Consider the following 17,138-nt stretch of genomic DNA (forward strand, 5'->3'; position numbering starts at 1 on the left):
CTCCTCTAAAAGCTAGACTAACAATAGTAGACTGTTGTAGACTGTGAAAAGTCTACTTTAAAGTAGACTAACAATATTATGCTTTTTACAAAAATATAACTGCAGTTATTTTAACTTTTTCTAATAACAGAAGGATTAATGGGGTGTTTCGTATTTATGAACTACTTCACGATGATTAAACATAAATTATCCATATAATATTATTAAAAATAGCCAAGTCATCCATAATTTAAGATGATATATTCTTTACCAGGTGTCAAAGCTGTTCAGCATTTCACATTTTAAGGCACTTCTTTCAAAGTGATCTACAAGTTTATTTAAGCAAACAAGATGCGAGGTCATGTCTCAAATGCTTTATACCCTGAAAATTAAGAGAAGCATTAAGATCAAAGAAAGATATTCTTAGACTAATATAAGAATCACGCTGACTCTTCTATTCCCCAAGACTGTCTTGGACAACAGAGCTTGTCAAGGAAGTTGTTCAATTTAAACTAACATTGAAGACGTAGTTATGAAAATGCTATCCGCATTTGCAAAAATGACATATAGCTCATTTTTAGTAACCTCTTGCTTTCCTCAGACAACTCCATACGGTTAAAAGACCTGCTTCTATCTTAAACTTTCCATGAAAAAATTGTCTCAAAAGTTAAGATTGTGACTACAAAAACATAAATAATGAAGATGAGCTAGTCCTCAAATGCCAGTTGAAATGCAAAGACATGAACTTTTGAAGATTAAACTTGCACTTTTCCCTAGATCAGACAATCCTCTGTAGGGAAGACTTGCACCAGTATTTCTTCTTCTGCGTGCCCTGCAACAGTCTCCATTGTGGTTCATCCAAAATCTTCAGAAGCTTTAGATACATTGATAAATATTAAGCTTTTTTAAAGAGTTATAATTCATTCAATTCGGCAGCACACTACCTTCTAATTTGACAGAGAACAAAAATAATGTCCTCCTTTTTGAAATGCTAAGCACACCCCAGTTCTTACAGGTATACAGCTGTAAATGCTGTGGTGAAAAATCCTTTAAAAAAAATAAAAAACCTTACCAATAAAATGTATAGGGAAGCAAAGTGACTGTAATTAATCCTTTATTGTATATTTTTATTAACAAGTATTTTTATTTGGGGCATGCATAATAACATTGCCACAATTATATCTATCACAGTATTACAATGGAAATTATCTGAAACTTGGTATTTTTGCATTTTGTGAACTTCCTTTACTGCTACTGCAGTCTTATTTGAGATTAAAACCAGTTCTTAATATGCCAGGCTGATGCAACAGTCCACCTCCAAAAAGCATCAAACAACATTTTGGAGCAAACTGCAATCTCAGTTGGAAGTTACATAACACCAAGGGATGTTATCAATGAAGACACAATACCAAATTTGTGCTACAATCTGAATTATAACTGGAACAGGAATAAAGGAATTCATCATCTAGCAACTATTTTGAAGCAAAACAGTAAATAACACAATGTAATTATTAATGTTTCTATGTTATTTGTTATTATTACTTGAAAAATATAAGAAAAGCTTCTTTTTCTGTGGAGAATCAGTCACGCCTCATGTAAAACCAGAAACACATTGAAGGAACACCAATGTGTAAAATAACAACAGTAAATTGTCCAGGCCAGGCAATGCTAGACAGTTGAGTTGTGACGGTTCAAGAGGTTGTCATTCTTTGCTATCCATGCTGCCCATTTATTAGGAATAAATGCCCCAGTTACAGAACGGAATATGTGTTTAAACTATTCCAGTTTCAGCTAAACCCCCAGACTTCCCACCAAAACAGGTAAGGGAGCACATACACGTGTCCGTCAACACTGTTGCAAAGGTGGTAACATTTAGTAGAGAAGTAGCAAGCAGTCTGACACAGCTGTGACTGTGGCGGTTCTTCTTGTGAACCGCTGCGCCTATGAGCACAAACTGAGATTCAGCCTTTCAAAATATTGTACCTGGGTAAGTACAGTAAAATATATAAGATGTGGCCTTTGTATTTTCAATAGCGTGCAAGGTAAGGACAAAGTTTCACCTTTGCATCTGAACTACACTGTTAGAAATTCAGGACAATAACTCCCAGTTTGAAATACGAACCTAATTATAAATACACTATTATTTAAGGAACGTGGCTGTTATCCTGAGTTGTTATATAAGCCATTCGTAACACCTTTTTTGCACAGACTAAAAGCCATGGAAAATATGAAAAAATATATACGCATATTCACTTGGGATGAACACTGAAGGTGATTTTGTACTACTAAAACAGAATTCTTTCCAGCTGCATGTAGTGTATTTCTAGTCTTGCCTGTAGTATGAGAAATGTGTTCCAGGGTTAATACAGATTTGTATAAAAACTAAGCAGAAGTGCACAATGATGTTAACTTTAATATTTGGAATCCCATACCCCTTGAAACTTAAGTTAAAATTAGTTGTGGAAGGTACTGAAGTAAGAAACCTTAAAGGTGAAGATCTATTTATGCAGAGAATTGGTATAATATTGACACAGCACTATGAGCATTCTCTACTGCTTTCACTGGGCTGATATAAAGATTTTTCAAATTCTGTGGCAAGGTTAATCCCTAGTTTTGGCAGTCTGCCAAAACTCACAACACCTACTTGTTGCGACTGTGATTTCATGGCAAAGGACTCCTCTTCAACAGGGCATTAAATAATTTTTCTTACTTACAGTATGTAGTTCAAAGAACATAAACAATGACCATTTTAGTTAGAGAGATTTAAACAGGTACAAGAATATAAGCGGCTCCATTATATTCTTACATCTCACAGTTCATGATTAACATAAATTTAAGCCTTTAAACAAAAATGCAGCAGCATGTCACTGAAGGGGGAAGTCAAAAATCCCATCCCAATTTCAGAATCAAGATGGTAAATCCATCAATCAGGCACCATCAACCAATGCTGCATTTGAACCAGCAGTTAACTGGTGAAAGACCATCTCCCCATTGAGAATCACTGATAAATATAGTTCTCTTGTTAGTCTTTCTACCAAAGGCACCCTTCCCCTCCAAAAATAGCACTTCATTTGCAGTAGTAAGAATACACAAAGTTCTCATCAGTTAAAAACCTGCTATAACTTAGAAGCATTATTCTTCATGATTTTAAAGCTCTTGCACATGCAACAGAAAATGAATGCCAGACTTGGGTCACATCAAGTAGAAATAATTTTGGAAATGTATTTTTCACAGCAAAACATGTCAGTTCTGTAAACAATGGGGTGCAACTTCTGCATTAGATCTTACTGTGAGCAGAGACAAGGGGGAATAAGAATTGGTAGACGAAAAAAGACAACAAAAAAGGGTAAATCCCACACCATGGCAGTTTGACTTTAAACATGGAGAACACAGAATCACAGAATAATTCAGGCTGGATGGGACCTTGGGAAGTTATCTAGTCTAACCTTCTGCTCAAAGCAGTGTCAATACTGAAGTCAGTTGAGGTAAAAGATGTTTAAACCAAAACAGACCTTCCCTCTTAAAGCATTTAAACTGGGCATATAGTAATGCGGCCCAAGTAAATTAAACTCTTTTTAATTATGTGCATGTTAGACAAGAAAAACTGAACTGAGTAGCTAAACATACACACAATGTATGTATCTAACCTCTTCTTATAGTCATGTTCGCTTAAAAAAGTTCATATTAAACCGTGGCTTAGGTGATGCATTCTTCCCTCACAAGAGATGGCTATATTATGTGGAAGAGTTTTTATACAAATATGTAATTCTTGTAAGCATAGGCTGGTGCTGGTCTGTGTGTAGAACTCCTGAACAGCAAACAGATATTACATATTTTCATTTAATACTGTTAAAATAAAACCATATAATCTTCAGAGAAGCAAGAAACAAGTGCAACAACTCATACATAACTTTTTAATTTTTAATTTAGTAATTGTTAAATGGTTTCAGAGCAGGTACTACATTATTTCAACACAATCAAATATCTTTAACATAATTTTGAAAAATAACCTCTTAATCTCAGTACACACACACACGCATACACACACACAAACATATTAATTTAAAAAAATCTGTACATATGTATTTTCCAGGAAGCAACTCAAAGAACTGTACCACAAAGAATCAGCTTCTGCACTCTGACACACCGCAAATTATAATCCGTTTGTTGATAATAGAGTTTCAGGACACAATATGCCATGCAATGCTATTTAGTAGAAAATGAACTGGTAAAGAAATTTGTTTATTCAGTGCTAAGTGAAAGTGCAGAATTCCTTAAATAAAACAAAGGCCAATTTATCATAGATCAGAAACATTTATTGTCCCTGAACTAGACAGGCCCCAGTTAAGTGTATCCCCTTAAGCCAATTCTCTTGCTAGACAAGAGTGAGGAAGTATGACTGAAAATCCAAGGTACTTTATTTGTATTATTGGCTGCAAAGATGGTTCAAGAAAGGAGCGTCCTTGTTGATTCTGAGTCTGAAAGTCCATCTTCTTGATTAGTGGCCTCATAATCACCTGCATTATCAGCTAATTCAATGTCTTGGTCATCACTGCTCTCTGCGCTGTAATCAACTTCTTCAAGGAAGCGAGGCTCATCTTCATCCAAAACATATGTAGTGGGGCTATAATGAACAAGAAGCTGCATGAATCATTTTAAAGGGTTTGCTCTGAGCACTACATACAGACTATGCACCTTCCCTGTCCTGACATACAATAATCCAAAAATGATCTCAGGAAAGGAACAGTTTACCTGAAATAAGTATTGATTTTTTAATTGCACATAAAACAACTGAGAGACAAAAGCACATTTATAAGACCTTGAACTAATTAGTCAATCATACACAACTCATTATCCAACTATGACATAAATTAGCTACACTTTATGGACCTACACTAATGGCCTGTAAGTAGTTCATATAATTACGGTAGTATCAGAAGCGTTGCAGAAGGATACAAATACATAAAGAAACAGCTACTGCTCCTAGGTTTAAGCAAACTAAAAACCAGATCAACATCTACAAATTCAGGTAGGAAACCTTTTTATTTTGCTAAAACACACATTTTACTGGAGAGCACTGTGAGTGATTCAACTGTATGCAACAGAGGTGACAAAATCAAGTTTTTGTCTACAACTAACGTTAAGTTCCCATATGGTTCATATCAGATCTTCATATACTTGCATGCAGTTAATATTTATAAATTATACATTAAACGTGGCAACCCAGAAGTAGTAGATTTAAGGAACTGAGCTGTTGGTTACAGAATGGTCTATAGTGTCTGTGCCCTTAATCAACATCCTCCCAGACTAACAGGTTTTAACATCATTAGATTAACCGGAAAAAGGTTAAAATACACTTTTTTGATCATCTCACCTTCCTTGGAAACAGAAAAATAAAGACCAATGTGTTTCCCACACATGGTTTTACTGCTCTCCTTTGGGACATAAAAAGCTATCTGCTTAAAAGCACTAAGTACTTCTGAATATTTCATAAGTAGTTTTGAATTCAGATGAGGTCCTAAGGTTTTTGTAATGCACTCATTTTAATTGATAATCAAATCATACAGAACTCATACAAAAACAGTCAGAACGTTCTGTTTATTGAAAAAGACCAACAGGTACTTGAATAAATGTTTATGTATTAATTTTGATGAATTTCCTTTTAAGGTAGGCAACAGCCTGTCTTGGCTATGACTTTATAGTTGAATAAGATTAATCACTACTTCTTTCTAAAGGTCTTTTTAAGAGCTTCAGTGGACCACCAGAATCTGCAATACAATCTCTATTCAGTACAAATAAATTTCACACTATCCTGCCTCCATCTGTAACCTCAATGACATGCAACAGGGTAATGTTTTGTGGAGTTGGCAACTGTTTCACATATTGGGACAGCAACAAATGAAAAGAATTTAGTCCTAAATTAAAAAAAAAAAAAAGATAGAAGAATGAGGAAAGTAACCAGTATCTTTACTAATAAGCCTCTTTCATTTTATGGATGGGGAAGTCACGATACCATCAGGATATATGTTTTGCACAAAGAAGCTGTGGTAGAACCAGCCAAAGAAAATAAGCTCCCACCTTGTGATGCTTTCTGCCCTAGCAAGTCACTACCTGTCAACACTTCTTTAAATAGAGTTGAAATTTTTCATTTATTCAAAAAACAAAAATGAAAGGAACTCTGCCAAATGCATCTCATGCCAACAAAAGCCCAGCTTTTTTTGCAACTTCTGCCTCTAATCACTTAACACAGATATTGATTTGCTAGGTTTTGTATACAAGGAATCCACACTGCAACTGCAGGATAGACCGTGTAATTCAATTCTCAGGAAATAGAGCCATTAAATCAGAACATTGCCCCAGTATTAACTAATAATTCTGAATCCTGAAACAGAAAACTAGAACATGCTGTGTCAATGACAAATATTTTATTAGCCATTGACAGTGGGATGTTAATGCATAAGAGATGCATTACTGTAGGCACTTATAAAAATTAATGATAGTGAGGTATAACATACAATAGGAGAGCTCTTCAAAATATTTATTATATTTATTATTATTAAAATAAGTACCATGATTTGTAAATTAAACTCACATGGTTAATCCAGTAAAAGAAGAAAAATAAAAAAAAGCAACCAACAAAAATTATGTAAGCAGAAAGCACAGAACTGGAGAGTTAAGCAAACCATCTAGTTCAGTATATATAAAATGGCTTGCCAGTTCACAGAATATGTTCTATTTTAGACTGTAAAACACATACGTACACAGATCTATCTAAGGCACTGTAAGGTACACAAAGTACAACTGCTGCAGTATTTTAAACTTCATTTTAGGTTAGCTACAAATAAATAATGGTAAAAGCAAGCTGAGCTTCAACAGGATATAAAAACAAGGAAAATTGTGAAGCACCCAAGCTCTTAATTTAGAAATTCAGCCAATGTGCACAGTCTTAAAGTTGCTGTGTCTGATGTGACACATCAGGTACAGCATTTTAGACATTTGCTACTGCACACATATATTCAAAATTCAGGCCAAAAGCAGAGGGATGTTTCTAGTTGACATTTCTCCATTTAATAAATTAAAATCTACTTTATAAATTATTTTCTCTATTCAAGAAAAGCACCTGTACCAGTAGAATAGATGCACCAATTTTAATTCTCAAGTAATACTTTTAACATAAGCACCAGCTCTGAAATCTGCCTGATAATGTTAGCTTTTTACTGCCATCAATGACACAAGGTGCCACCACTTCTCAATCATTTACTATTGAAATTAAATATTAGGATTATCTTTCAATTTATTAAGATGAGTTTTTCATTTTCCCCTTCTTGAGTTTTTATTCCTCACACAATAATACCTGAATGCTCACTGCATTCAGTGGAAAACCTGTGCTGCATATCACTCTCACATATATTTGCTTTCTCATGGCTTGTTTTCTTTTGATGTAGCAAATTTTAACCTTGGATATTTAACTTTATAGCAACTTTATTCTGTAGGTTACCATGAATCTGCAAAGTATAGTTATTACTTCACTGTTTTACTGAGGCTGGGTCACCAGCAATGCAGAAATCCAAACACCTGAAAAAAATCCTACTGTTTAATCAAACTCTTTATTTGCCTCCCTGCTGCTCCCCCCCCTCAGCATATCTTGTGACAATATATTTTTAGCTGCTGTCATGCTGATTCTATGGGTTTTAATTTCCTAACTCTTCCCTTGGGCTGTTTCTAATTAACTTACTCAATAATCCCTCTTCCTCTACCCCTACACCTCCTGCTTTTCTTTTTTAAAGGAAACCATTATTTTTCCTCAGGTTATGAGAGGTTGTTCATCACATGACTACAGTTTGTAATGTAATGGATGTCATAATTTGTGCATTTTCTTTAAAGTCATGGTTATTAAAATACAATGCTCTTTGTAAAACCTCAGTTTTCAAATATTTTATTTAAATAATATTTTATGGGTAAAAAGACGAACTTCTAAATGTGAATTAGTATACCTGATAGCATACTGCAGTCCTCACGTCTACAAAGCACTAATAGTTTCTAAGAATATTGCTTTCACTGAAATACATACATACATATATATGTATGTATGTATGTATATGTAAGTAAAAAATCCTCTCCTGTCATTTCAAACATTCAATTTAGGAATGAATATTACTTATTAAAACAAGATCTCATATTTTAATTTAAAAAGTCAATATCTCACTGTTTTTTATATAAATTAATGCTCTGAACATATTCAAAAATAAGCCCAGTCACTAATATGATAGATATTTTTCCAGCTAAAATTTTGTTTTTGCCCCTCAAAAGATATACTTGGATTCTTAATTATCCATATGAGTCAATTATGGGTAAATTAGTCCATAAGCCAGATGCAACCAATACCAGTTTCAAGCCCACAGAGATAAACAGTTTTCTGACACTATGGGGGAAGACTACATTCACAAACTTCAGAAGAAAAACAAAATTAAGAAATATTTCCTGCCAAACTATGGAGAGTTGCAGCTGCTTGGGGAGTTGGGAAAGGAAGGAAAGAAAATCTGAAGAAGTAATGACACCTTTTAAAACCATGTTACCAGGGGAGGGAAAATGAGGTGAAAAAGAATCAGGAAATATCACAAAAGAATCATTTCTCCCAACTTTTGCTTCTAATTTCCCCTTAGGGTCTATATTGTCTGTTAGGGATCAGCAAAGCCTCCACAGTAGGCAATGTCACGTCATCGCACATGCAGCTACATTTGCCGTCCCCTTAAGGAACTTGTCACCTCTGTGTTTTTACCAAGTAGTAGGATATTTCCTAAAGGGAATTTCCAAGGCCAAAAGAGGAAGAGTTACATGTCAGACTCCTTTCCAAGCCATAAGTTGGGTATCCAAATACCATTTATGCTTTGTTTTCAAATATCCTGATTATCAATGTTACGTAATTTCATTCCACAGCCTAAGAAACTAATCTCAACACTTTCTTTGTGGCATTGCCCCAAAATACCTTTTGTGAAACTCAAAACTGGACTAGATTAGTCACATTCAACAATCACTGACTGCAGCGCTTTAAACATCAATAATTGCATCATAGTAACAAATGGAAGAAAAGCATAAAAGCGATATGAAGAATAAATAACTATTAATACACTACTTCCTCTGCTAATTTTTTTTTTAGCTTACTATTTCCCCATTGCATCCTAGAGAAGACAATTTTAAAGCAAGCTACTTTTTTGTATTAGAAAACTGTCTGGAACAAAAGCAGAGAGCACTGCCTCAATAGGTTGGCTTCTGTAACCCTGAAAGTCTCTGCATTCTGTTTCTACAGTCTACAGAGAGTTAAAAGCAAGATAATACTGATGCCAAAGGAGAGTCTTGGTCTATAGGCACTCTCCTCCTACAACTGACACTAGGCCCATTAGTGAAATCCCAGGTATCATCTTCAACAGCTTTGCCTTTCAACCTTCTGAAAAGGACACAGGAAAATAGGACAAAATATGCAGTGTAAGATGCCTTCTTTTTAATTAAATTGTGTTCCTAAGATACTAGAAGGCCAAGAAAAGGTTAACAAATGTCAGTCTGGCCTACTGCAGAAAGATGGGAAGAAAAACTTCTAGTCTCCTTAATCTGTAAGTGGAAGTATGCAAATGTCTGGGCAAAGTTTAAGAGTAAGTTTAAGAGTAAATAAGGTCGAGAGAGTACGTAAGAGTGTAGGTCAAAGACAGTTTCCTTCTGGCAGCCCAGGAAGAGACCCACTGCAAGAGGGTCCTAGTCCAGTTCTCTCTTGCCTGTACCCCTCATTCCTTCCCCCTACCAGTCATATGTATTTTCTCAAATGGTGAGACCATAAGTGCAGGAAATGAGTTTTGCAGTAGTTTTTTCTTTCCCATATCTCCTTTTGGCAGTTGACCTTTTTTTTTTTTACCATTCCCTAGATATACCCAGTTCCAAGAGCTCAGTCTGCTTCTCTGTTATAATTAAATTAAGTTTATAAACAATACACTATGTCCTAGAACACACCAATGAACCTTAAAAGAACCAAATAAAGGACTGGAATTTCCAGAAAGAGGTCAAGTTATCAGGCAAAAGATAATTCCAGTAAGTCCTATTAGTTATGACTAGTCATGTGTTTTTATTTCAGTGCATACAGACTCTATCAAACCTGTCAGCATAACAACTATAATTCTTACTACAAGATCAATATTACATTTAGTTTAATCTTTTCCATTTGGAAATGGAGAAAAACATTGGCAAACGGTTTCAAAATAATTAAAGAAAAATAAAGTGTCTAATTCATCACTTAAAATGTTAAAGTGCACTGCCGGAGGGAAATAAATCTACTTACTGCTTTGGTTTTTTTTAAGTCAAATATGTTTCTGACATGGTTCAAAATGAACTCAAGGAATCTGAGATTGCATCTAATGAAATATTGGAAGTATGTTTCAAAATATTAACATTTACTTGGTCGGTTTAAGTACAGCTAGTAAAACCAAAGAGTTTGAGAAACCCTCAAAAGCATTCACAAAAGTAAAAATGATGCTTCTGAATGTTTAAACTTGCCTTTTTTCCTCCAAAGCATTGAAAATTATGTTTTTTAAAAAATAACATCAGTAACATCCAAAAATATAAAGGTAGTAACTATGATCTTATTCATTGCTCTAACTGGGACACATAACAGTCTTGTAAAAACTACTCTTTTATATTTCTATTTATGAATTTCTTACCTGAATTTTCTGTAGGTAATTTCTCTTCTCATTCATCACAGTAAGTAATGAGCAGTGAAAAACAGACATACAAGGAAAGTATAAGCAGTATTTTTATTATAGTAAAATAATTGGTATGGAAGTCTCCCCATATAAAGCAAGAAATTGTGTGATAATCCTCTGATCAATGACTATCTTTGAAGCAGAACAGGAATTAGCTATTTAAGTTTTAGTCAGTAGAGGCTCACTGTATATTTCCAGCACGCAGGTGAACAGATGTCTAATAAATCGGCTGACACAGATTTTACCTCCCTGAAAAACTCCAGTCTCAGCACTGTGGATGCAAGGTGTGGATCAAAGGGCAAACAACCTACCTCCTCCACATATTTGACATGAAAACTTCAGGGGGTGTTAACAAAAATTACTATTTTTTAAAGCACTAAGGAGCAGAACAAAATTACAGGAGATCTATTTCCCATTAATTATGAAGAGAGGGACTTATTTTGAACAGAAAAGTAGCCAGCTCCATAGGGGGGGAAAAAAAACTACCAAGCAAATCCTTTTCCTCAAAGCAGCTGTATGACTTGTTAAAGCCAAGGAGCCCGAATCCTCTGTGCTTCGGGGGTAACAGTCACCAGAAATACCAGTCCATATTTCATTACTGCAAGTTTCGTAAGTGGGAAAAGGAGCCCTCAAGACTTTGCTGACCCTCATTAGAAATGTCACTAAGAATTGGTACCCATTAAATCTCCGGAAATTAGTTGAAGCCTTCTAGTCAACTATTTTAGAGTGCCTTTCACACCTCCAAGAGGGGAAAAATAAATAAATAAATAAATAAATAAAATAACCCCACAAAAAAATCCAGGCAGTGTCCAGTATTCTTTTTCACCTTAAAATAGAAATATAAAGAAATATAAAATAGCCCTGAAAACTTATTCAGTGATCTCAAAACACTGTTTAAGCAGAAAAATATATGAAAAGCTAGTGGAGAATCCATGCTGAATCACACTTTTCTTCCTCAGCTGTTAATATCTGAATATCCCTCATCCAGGAGAGGAGTTCCCACTTGATACAATCCAGATTTTTTTTGGAGGGGAAATATCTCATCCTTAGCTAGCTATTAAGCCCTTCTCAAGTACCTCCTGAGACAGCAAAAAGTGGCTTTTAGGAGGATACATTAAAAAAACATTTTATTGAAATTCATTTAAAATAATATCCAGAATAGAGGCATCTGCTATTTCCCTTGTGCCATAAAAAAGCTGGCCTTTAACCATACGTTGTTTTACAGTATGTGTTTCAGTTCTGAATACAAGCCAGCCCCTAAAAGGTGAAGAATATGAGACTTTCTTTGGGAGTATCATCACTGGTAAACTGTATGGGTTTTTGAAGTTTCTGCTGAGACATGCAGCGAGTGCTATAAAAGACAGGAAACTGGAACCTCCAAGGATGTTTTGTCTGACTGTCATATAGGCATTTTTGTCAAGGAGCAGAAGAAAATTGCTTTGTTCTAGACAGACTTCTCAAGGAAACAAGACAGAAAATCTGGTGGCCTGAGATGTATGTCAGAACTCAAGCTTCTGAAACCCCAGAAACAAAAAGGTGTCAATACAGTTATCTGGATAACAAATTCCTACTACTATGAAGATGCACTGGCTCTCTCCTGTTTCAGAAGGGCATCCAAATTACAGTTTTAAAAAATTCTAGTCATACTGCTCTTGATTTACTGGAATAACATTTTGACACAGTAAGTATTAGTTACTTCAATATTTTCCAATGTTTTTAATTGGAGACGATTGCTTCGGTGACTTTGATTAAACAAATCTGGTTTGATACAACATCAATAGGTTCAATCAAATCAGTGGACACATATAAGGCTGCTATGGTTACATATAAAGTTTAAGGAAAAAAGTCACACTTGACAAAAAAGGCACTGTGTGATATTGGGGCGTATTATAGTAGTGACACAGACAACAGTCAAGTTTGAGCTTTTCTTTGAAAGATGCCCCCTGTCCAGTTAAGTGTCTGATTCTGCTCCCAGTTTTTAGTAAGAAGCATTGCCTTTGAATTCAATGAAATGAGTCCCTGTATGAACAATTATGATTACCAAATCACTTTTAAGATGGGTTCAGAAGGTATACAGAGTCAGATATAAACATAAAAATTATTTTAGTCTTAATGCCACATTTTAAAGATCAGTTGTTGGAACTTACACATCTAATTTTTAGTGTTATTAAAATTGATCTACATTTATTATATTTAAGACACAAAGCCATCAGACATTAGAAAAATCTAAAATACTGTCAACAAATTTCTTCAATAAAGCTTAATACTTTTTACATGAATGCTTCTCTGTCACAAAAACTGATGTTGCACGTGCACACAGCCCAGTCTGGCTCTTTCTCAACTGCCCTCGTTTCTTCAATGCAGAAGCATTTGGCTATTACCTTTCATGATCTCTAGTTGTGTAACACTCAAAAGTCATGATGAGGGAAAATTTTTTCATGTCATTTTTGTACAAGCATTCAGTTTCAAAACATTACTGAAGTTATTCAGTGATACCTCTCCAACTTGAAACTTTGGCTTAAAATACAACCAGTTTTGAATTTTCAGGGCTTGGTCCTTTAGGATGGAATCTGAAACTTGCCAACAAAATATAATTAGCTCAGAAGCTATTTATGGAAAAAATCCTCACATTAAGCCATACCAATGAAAAACTGATCATTAACGAACAACCATAAAATACAGTTCACCCTTATCTCTATGTGACATTCCATAAAAAAGAGCTTGGTCATAATCAGTTTAAAGTAAAGTTCAGCTAAAATGATCAAGTTAGAAAAGTCTTTTAAAAGAACTTCAACAGACCTTCAAAGCGTAAGCATTAATCAATGTTACCTTTAATGCTGTGAAATAGTATTTTATAAGCCACTATCTAAACAAATTTTTTGCAAAGAGTTCTTCTCATCACAAACACCTGTCCTATTCCTAGGCCAATTGAAATACATTACTAATCTTCCACATAGGCACCCAAATCCTAATATCATCACAAGCCTCAGGATAGTAAGAGATGTTCACATACTCCCTATTCATCTTTGCTTCAGAGCCTTGAATGTCTTGCTAACTGCTTTCTTTTTTATGAGGAAGCCCAACTTGCTACCTCCCATAACAACTTAAAAGTTACCATTACAGCATCAGCATAATGAATTTTAGTAAAGAAGACAACATTTTTCCAAGGAATAACTGAAAAACCAACAGGTATGTAAAATCTCAGTAAAGACCAGGTAATTTTAGCTTGGAGTAATGTAGATGAAGTCCAGTACAAGTGGGAGATATAGCACTGACATTTTGTAGATTCCTTAGAATAACATCAATGAAGAGTAAGATTTATGACCTGATTTTTCAAGAGCCTTTTTGAGTTCCAGCATAAGGAAAAATAAATCTACATTTCAGTAGCAAAAGTGAATGGTCAACTAAGTTTTGTGCAAAGCTTTTTCCACATGAGACAAATGGGAGATAATGGAACTCTCCAACCATCTGGTATGCGTTACTTAGGGTGTCATCAGATCTTTTGCATATTTATGGTTATGTTACAACTTAAATAATTCTGTATTTTCAGTATAACTGACTTCTGGAATACAGTACATAACACAGAATGGCCTTGACATTGAAAAGCTGAGACAAATACTTGTTATGTGGAAGGATTTTAGCTAAACTTATTATTGCTGTCATATTTCCTCCACAAATTTGAAACACATGCTTCATATAAGAACAGTGTGCAAAACCAACATGTGATTACCAGTTTGGAAACTGGAATCTTAATGATGAAATTTCTCTTACATCCGAAGTAGCTACAGTGTGATTAATGTGTGAAAAATTGATACTAAATATTGTTTCAAAAAAGTATGAAACACATGTATTGCTGCATTTACTGCAGCAATAAAAATTAAGTGAACAAAAGGGAAAAAACATTCCAAGCTGTTGCATTTGGGTAAACGATACTAAATCCAAATGGCACACAATCTGAAATTTGTGGTATTCTCCTTACAGAGGAAAATGTGCAGCTGTTAAGGAGAACATCAGTGTAACACATCATAACACAATTTGGGATCCAAATTAAAAAGAAATCATTGCATGCAAGGGTCATCCAAACTATACTCGTAACCTGTATAAAGCCTGTGAGGTTGCCTAAATTCTCATTTAATAAAGATAGGAGAGCTAGAACACATTTAGCTTGGCATATCTCCAATATTTTATTTCAGTAACTATAATGATAAACCACAGACTTAATGAATTATTAAAAACAGTTTGGTAAACTCCTTGCCAGTAATTGGGTGAGTACATGCCATGTTTACATAATGATTTTTTTCCATGGTTACTGAGATTTCAGATGTCCTGCACTTAAACTGAAGCCTATCACTAACATAAGTGTACCCAGTAACAAATAACAATTAAAATGAAGTTATAAAGGCCACTCCATCAAGAACAACATAAATGGACTAAAAAAATTCAGCCCACAGCTTTTCTAAAGCACAACCACTAACTTCATCTGTGAACTGGGATTTAACCTTCTCTAAAAAGATAATATAAAATACATATTCTGCATCTGAGGCAGCAATGAAGATAAAGTTATGTAGAAATCTGTGGCTTTCTTCCAATGCTCCCCTGAGGATTAATCATTTACAACCATATCTTAATTCAAAACACAGTAATATTTCAAAGAGCTAGATTTTACACTGAAGCTTAGTCCTAATAAAATTGACAATAATATAACACTTCTGCATAGGGTCTCATTACATAGCACTTCTGGATAGGGAAAATATTATACAGTCTCATTACCATATAATATTATCTGCAAATGAAATAAAAAGTAAACCTATTTTTGAGAGTATGTGCTCAAGGATAATAATGTGAGGAACCTTACAAGTCACAAAATAAGTGTTACATATCAGTATTAAGTTATGAAGTTCAGTATGCTGGACTAACTGACATAAGGAATTCAGGAAAGAACACATGCCCTTACTGAACAACTGTCATTGAAAGGACATCCACAAGAGCTGTCAAGTCAGATTGCCTTACTGCCAGCCCACATTTGTATCCATTCTTCCATAACAGTGTTAAAGCATATATGGCAGAAACACCGAAGAAAGGGTTTCAGCGATTAGGAACTTGACTGTGAAAATTCCAAAAACCAGACTGTGATTTTGAAACATTGCACTTTGATTATCTAACTTAGCACTCTAATTTAGAGAGATGCTAGCATACAGCATCTTTTGAGGCAAGACTTAAAGATATCCTTCCCTTTAAAGGGGAGATTCACAGTCACTCTCAACTATTCAATATTTATGGATAATTATTTCTAGCATGTTACTTACTGAAGAAATTCCACACCACCACTTTGTCTACCCCTGTGTGTAAAGCCAACTCAACTATTCCCACTGCCATTCTGGGTTAAAGTTTGTCTACACTATTCTCAATCTCCTACGGAAACTCTACAACTTCGCCAGATGATCTACTCCACAACTTCATTTTTGCTTGCCATACATAATTTTTTCCTAAAGTCAAGGTTGACTTATCCTCACAATTTAAGGCCATTACTTATGGTCCTATCTACCCTGGAGAGGCAATAGATTCCTTGCATCTGTCTTTACATATGCAAAGGCAGCTATCATGTTCTTTCCTCCTTCTCCATCTCCTAGTTTTCCCTCTTCTTTTTGATTAAGGCCTTGTGAGGAAAATTATAATCAAACTATTTCCTTTTATTTGCTGTAGCGTGACTTCCTGTATAATAAACATTGAATTGCACCTGGTGATTTCCCTTACAAGCATTTACGGTGTAAAGCATTCCCCCCTCCTTGCTTCCCATCTTTACATATATACTGATTTGGGATGCGCTACAGAATGTTGTCTACCTTGACTTCAGCAAGGCTTTCGACACCGTCTCCCATAACATACCCACAGGCAAGCTCAGGAAGTGTGGGACAGGTGAGCAGACAGTGAGGTGGATTGAGAACTGGCTGAATGGCAGAGCTCAGAGGGTTGTGATCAGTGGTTGAGAGTCTAGTTGGAGGCCTGTAGCTAGCGGAGTCCCCCAGGGGTCAGTCCTGGGTCCAGTCTTGTTCAACTTCTTCATCAATGACCTGGATGAAGGGACAGAGTGCACCCTCAGCAAGTTTGCTGATGATACAAAACTGGGAGGAGTGGCCGATACACCAGAGGGCTGTGCTGCCATTCAGAGAGACTTGGACAGGCTGGAGAGGTGGGCGGAGAGGAACCTCATGAAGTTCAGCAAAGGCAAGTGCAGGGTCCTGCACCTGGGGAGGAATAACCCCATGCACCAGGACAGGTTGGGGGTTGACCTGCTGGAAAGCAGCTCTGCGGAGAAGGACCTGGGAGTGCTGGTGGACACCAAGTTAAGCATGAGGCAGCAATGTGCCCTTGTGGCCAAGAAGGCCAATGGTATCCTGGGTTGCATCAGGAAGA

The 17,138-nt window shown here is 35.5% G+C and overlaps 1 protein-coding gene across 7 annotated transcripts in view; it reads right to left on the reverse strand.

Moving 5' to 3' along the window:
* Positions 1-3,886: 3,886 nt before the first annotated feature.
* The window catches only part of AGTPBP1 (ATP/GTP binding carboxypeptidase 1), a 75,242-nt gene continuing 61,990 nt past the window's right edge, over positions 3,887-17,138 (reverse strand). For all 7 annotated transcript variants that reach the window (XM_067315683.1, XM_067315686.1, XM_067315679.1 and 4 more), the window contains one exon: positions 3,887-4,603. In XM_067315683.1, coding sequence (XP_067171784.1) covers positions 4,426-4,603 — 178 coding nt within the window. In that variant the 3' untranslated portion in view covers positions 3,887-4,425. The remainder of the gene's footprint in view (positions 4,604-17,138) is intronic.

The sequence above is a fragment of the Apteryx mantelli genome, chromosome Z (genome assembly GCF_036417845.1).
Source record: "Apteryx mantelli isolate bAptMan1 chromosome Z, bAptMan1.hap1, whole genome shotgun sequence".
NCBI classification, from domain to species: domain Eukaryota; kingdom Metazoa; phylum Chordata; class Aves; order Apterygiformes; family Apterygidae; genus Apteryx; species Apteryx mantelli.